Source organism: Danio aesculapii, chromosome 3 (assembly GCF_903798145.1).
Source record: "Danio aesculapii chromosome 3, fDanAes4.1, whole genome shotgun sequence".
Classification (NCBI taxonomy): domain Eukaryota; kingdom Metazoa; phylum Chordata; class Actinopteri; order Cypriniformes; family Danionidae; genus Danio; species Danio aesculapii.
Window position 1 is genome coordinate 9,439,919 of NC_079437.1, and position 5,186 is coordinate 9,445,104.

The window sequence follows — 5,186 nt, forward strand, 5'->3', positions numbered from 1 at the left end:
TGAAATTGAAAGTAGTCACATAAACCTTTTACCGGAAGTTTATCGGAGGCTGAAAAACACTAACTATGCATATACCCCATTAGCCGCATTTCCACTATCGGGCCAGTGCGAACCAGGGCTTTAATCGGGCCAGGCCGGGCCAATAGCCCGGGAGGTTGAGAAATGAGGCCGAAATCATGTCGCGTTTCCACTGTCGGGCTAGTTGCTCGCAGCGCGTCACGCAAACACCGCCCCCAGAACATCCCCCGAATCAAACGTCACACAACCCGTCACACAACCCGCCCACTTCAGCGGGAACAAAAAACTCAAATTATAACCACAAACACAACCTGGCATCACTACGAGAGCTGGAAGATGGAGAACACCGAAGCGATTGCTTTTTTACTGTTTGTGGTCTGTTGGTGTAAGGCCAGACAGCGATGTACGATGTACTTGATAACGTCCTCATTTCTGCAAACGCCGTCTATTTGCCTCTGAACATTTTCCTCGGCCCAAATGTTCAGAAGAGCCCTGGTGTCCTCAACTGACCAGTACTGTCTGCTATCCATTTTTTCTTCTTCTTAGTGAGTTGATCAAGCGCGATAGCAAAACAAATGTAAGGGAAGAAAGCATCTTGTCTCCTCTTTACCTGACAGGAAAACTCCGCCTTTGTACGTAACCCCGCCCCGAAGCCCCAGTTGGCCCTCCTTGGCCCAAGGTATTCGGTGGGCCGAAAAAGGCCGGACGCTGGCCCCAAGGAAGCCCCGCTTTGGCCCGATTACGCCCCGGAAGTGATAGTGGAAACGCGACTGGCCTTGGCTCGCCCTGGCTCGCTCGCTTTAGGCGCGATAGTGGAAACGCGGCTATTGATTTACATTGAAAATCAATGTATGACATTGTATTTAGCTACAGTCTTGTTTGATTTTTTGAACAGAGCACAGTCCAGGTCACTTTTTTTCCCAGAGGGTTTTAAAGTGAACACAGTTTCACACCAGAGATCTATCTGAACTTCTCTTATCTTAACAGCAGTGACTTTAAAAACCTCATATGGAGGTATCAACACCTCTCTCTCATGCTGAAGCTTTGAATATTCTGTGACCTCAGCACCTTTACAAGTTCTGATTTCAAAGCATGATACTTTTCCGAAAAATGATGCTATTTTACGATCGAGAGATGATGACACAAACGAACCAAAACGAACCTTTTTGTTCAACCCATTTTTGTTAAATTCGCTGTTAGTTCCACGAAAAGTTGAAAAGCATTTCTTTTGCGTTTTCTTCAAAATCTGAATCGCTTCAGTCAACAGAAAGTGAAGTGAATACCACTTGTATTTCCTTTGTTTGTACTTGATTTTATCACAGCGTGTGTCAGAATTGAAATCACGATATATACCAGCATCGCTGTACACATAAATTGCAATTAAATTATTTCTCGTCAGGCTATCAACTTGGTCCTTGACAAAAGCTTCCCCTTTTTTCCAAGCTGTTCTGAATTCTTCTGAGTTGCTCATTTCCTTCTTCAGATATTCGGTCTTTACCAGATTTGCCATTTTGTCTCTACAGCCTTTATATTGGTCATCGACAGAATTTGATGCCATATCCAACGGCAATATCAGATCTGCAGCAGCGACTCTGTAATCCTACAGCAACAGCAATTGTAATAATCACTAGATCAGTAAATATGTTCTTATTACTCATTCTAAAACACAAGCTCACCTGTTCTAGAGCAGATAAGATGAGAAGAGCTTCAATGATCAAAAGCATCTTGATTCAGTCTGAACTCCTAAGATAGTCTAGATATAGTAACATATAGACCATGAAACATTAGAAACACAACAGGGATATTTCTATTAATCATTCAGTATTTTTTGACACATCCCAGCACGAATTTTATTTGTTTGACCTTAAGTAGATGTCTAAAAGATGTCTAATAGATGTATAAACATAGACATTCATTCATTTATTTTCCTTCGGCTTAGTCCCTTATTTATCAGGGGTCACCTGAACCACCAACTAGTCCAGCATATGTTTTACGCAGCGGATGCCGTTCCGGTCACAACCAAGTACTGGGAAACACCCATACAATTTTGCATTCACACACACTCATACACTACAGCCAATTTAGCATTTCACCTATAACGCATATGTATGGACTTGTGGGTAAAACCGGAGCACCCGTAGGAAACCCATGCCAACATAGGGAGAACATGCAAACTCCACACAGAAATGCCAACTGGCCCAACCTGGATATTGACCTTCTTGCTGTGAGGCTACAGTGCTAACCACTGAGCCACAGTGCCATCCATAAACATAGACATCTTGGCTAAAATAAATGAACTAAATTTGGACTGCTAGTGAAAATCTAATAGATGTCTAACAATAGTCCTAATATAGACTAATCTCCAAATAAACAGATTAGTCTAGTTTTGGACTAATCTTAGATGTCTATTAGATTCTCAAATATTGCCCCTTTTTTACACTGTAAGAAATGCTGACTTCCTCACAATTCCTACACGTTGTCTCAACACAAATCGATTAAGTTAACTTAAGTGGACCGAGCATGAAAACAATTAAGTTGTTCCAAAAAAAAATCCTTAAGAATTGTGTTGTTTCGACTAATTTTAAATAAGAAGTTTGAACAAACAGCAAAAGTCCTTTTTGAGTGTAGCCAAGATGTCTATGTTTAGATGTCTACTAGATTTCTGTTAAAGACATAATTTCTTGGTGGGACAGCAGAACTGTTTGAAGAAATACTTAAACTTTTAATGACAGAAGTGTTATATTGACATTTTTCTCACCTGAGAGAATCGTTGCTCTAGTTGTATGATTCTGTCGTGGTGTTGTCAACGATAGGAGAAGATCAGAAATGCCCGTCACACACAGTCAGACAACAATTACACCTCAAATCAAGTGTTGAGATGGGTTTTTTATAATGTGTGTGTGGTTTTGGTATTCATCACACTGTGGGGACCAAAAGTCCCCACAAGCAGGGGCGTAGTACATGGGGGGATGGCAATTTAGGGGCCCAATGATAGGTTGTGGGCTGGCCCACAGATTCCCCACCCCACACTCTTTACTTTAGAGATTGCAAATGTCACACCCAGGGATGGGCAAAAATACATTGAAATGTCTTTTAAAATAAAATACAAAATACAATCAATTTTACATGTAAGAAAATAAACTACAAAATACAGCAACCAGAAGTGTATCAAAATAAAATACTGTATTTTGAAAATACAGCAAAATACTTTTACATAGAAGCATCAAATCTCTTTGCAAACATTCTATCAATAGGCATATCCAATCAACCCCTTCACCATTAAACTGACTTTCTCTTTCATTTTAGCATACATTTTGTACAAATTTCATCCAGAAAGTCCTGTCTTGATGTTCTCTTTAATCACTGTAAAAACCATGTAATGCAGATAATGAGTTGGAATAAAGTAATATATATCTTTGTGTTTCTGTCCATTGTGTGACCAAAAAAATTGCAACCATCTTTTTACAGTCTTATGTTTTAAAGGGTGATATATGAAGATGTTAAATTGTTTATTTGTGTTTAATAAATGTATTTTTTTGCAACTGAAATCTTCAATAGTTAATGTAAAAACATGATGTCTTAAAACTACTCAAATCTCCAGTTTTAGTCATTTCCATAACAACACACAACATGATAAACATGAAACATGATATCTCTAAAAAATTTTGTTTTTTTAATCACTTTTGGCAAGTAAACTGCTCATATACATCCTGCTGCTGCTGTATAGACTGGAGTATTATTAAATATTTGTGTCTCATAAACTGTATTGTGCCATTTTGACATCTCTTCATTAACTGTACTCTGTATCTGCAGATCATCTACTGGCATTTAAAACAGGCTATGAAGTATTGTAAGGATCGCCACTGTAGGACTTATCGTATGTTGTTTGTCTTATTTCCTTGGCATCTACGTCACAATCCATCTAAAACTACGATTATTTGTACAGTATACTCATTATTCCAAGATGTTTTCAGTTCTTCTTTAACTGGAAGAGTTTCAGTATACCCTCTTGAACACCAGTACACAGTCTTTAGTCGTTTTATATTTCTAAAGTTCCTCTGCATTTCCACGTGCAGCACTGAGACTGAGAATGATTATGTGCTGAAGGCTCCTCATCCTGTTCTTAAGGGCTGATATTTTATTCTCATATTCGCTTAGATCTCGTTTCTTAAGCAAAGATGTGTCACATCCTCGGTCTGATCACCGTTTCCTTGTTGTGTTTGTTAGTCGTTCTCTTTCACTCGTTTTGATTTGATCAATCACACCATGCTTTGTTTACTTCTCGCTTCCTACCCATCCACTCTAATGACTTTCCATTATTCTATCAAGCTAATTTCACTCACCTGGTTTCCTTGATTTCTCTCCCTATTTACTCCTCCCTTGATCGTTGTTCCGTGTCAGATCGCTGTTTTCCTCTTCCTGCATGTATGACAATCTCCTGGTCTAGTTCTGTTCCTTTTAAGTCCTGTGAGCTTTGTCGTGTCTGGTGTCATCTTGTTGACTTATCATAAAGTTGTTTTTCTTCGTCTGCCTTTAAGCCTGTTCCCGTCTATTTTTGTATCACTGCCCATCTGACTCTCCGTCTCTATCCAGCCGGCCCTCATCTCACTCTCGCTGGCCTCAAAGCCACAGTCTTCCTCGTGGCTGCACTGGTTCAGTCAGCGGCGGCCAGACTCAACGCCCCCTGTCGGGTATCAGGGTATTGCACCCCCTTGAAGACCGATCTCTAGCCTCTTCGAAGTTTCATTTTCATCATTTTTTTTAAGACTTTATTACTAAACGTCTCAGTTTTTGTGAACTTTGGACCTCTATGTCAGCTCCTTTACGGAGGAATTTTCTGTTTCTTTTTTGAAAATTTTTGAGTTGTCTGAATTTTTCTCTTTTTGCCCCTTGAGTTTATTAGGACTTACTTAATAAACATTGTTGAGACCTGCACCTGTGTCTAACCAGTCTTCCCTTTATCCAGATCTTGACAAGATGCTAATGCCATAATGATATATGACTGGTCTTAGCACTGTGCAGTATACTATTTTCAATGATTGTGGACTTGTTCCCAAATCTACCCATGCCATTTGTCAGTTATTTTCTTTGGGCCCTATCATACACCCGGCGCAATAAGACGCAAGACGTGTTTGCCGTGATGTGTTGCTATTTTCAGACCAGCGCAA

The 5,186-nt window shown here is 39.8% G+C and overlaps 1 protein-coding gene across 1 annotated transcript; it reads right to left on the bottom strand.

The window, feature by feature from the left end:
* Positions 1 to 1,742, bottom strand: zmp:0000000997 (uncharacterized protein LOC100535828 homolog). The gene is made up of 2 exons (XM_056450088.1): positions 1,695 to 1,742; positions 1 to 1,618 (listed from the first exon to the last, which is right to left on the bottom strand). Exons 1-2 carry the CDS (start codon positions 1,740 to 1,742, stop codon positions 863 to 865), a joined length of 804 nt encoding a protein of 267 aa, XP_056306063.1. The 3' UTR covers positions 1 to 862.
* Between the last annotated feature and the right edge of the window lie 3,444 nt (positions 1,743 to 5,186).

What these genes read in the sequence shown, in the direction of transcription:
- zmp:0000000997 (XM_056450088.1), bottom strand. Translation starts at nt 1,742, where the DNA reads ATGCTTTTGATCATTGAAGCTCTTCTCATCTTATCTGCTCTAGAACAG. An exon ending in TCTTATCTGCTCTAGAACAG is followed by an intron (nt 1,619 to 1,694) that starts GTGAGCTTGTGT and finishes CTGTTGCTGTAG; the next exon opens with GATTACAGAGTCGCTGCTGC.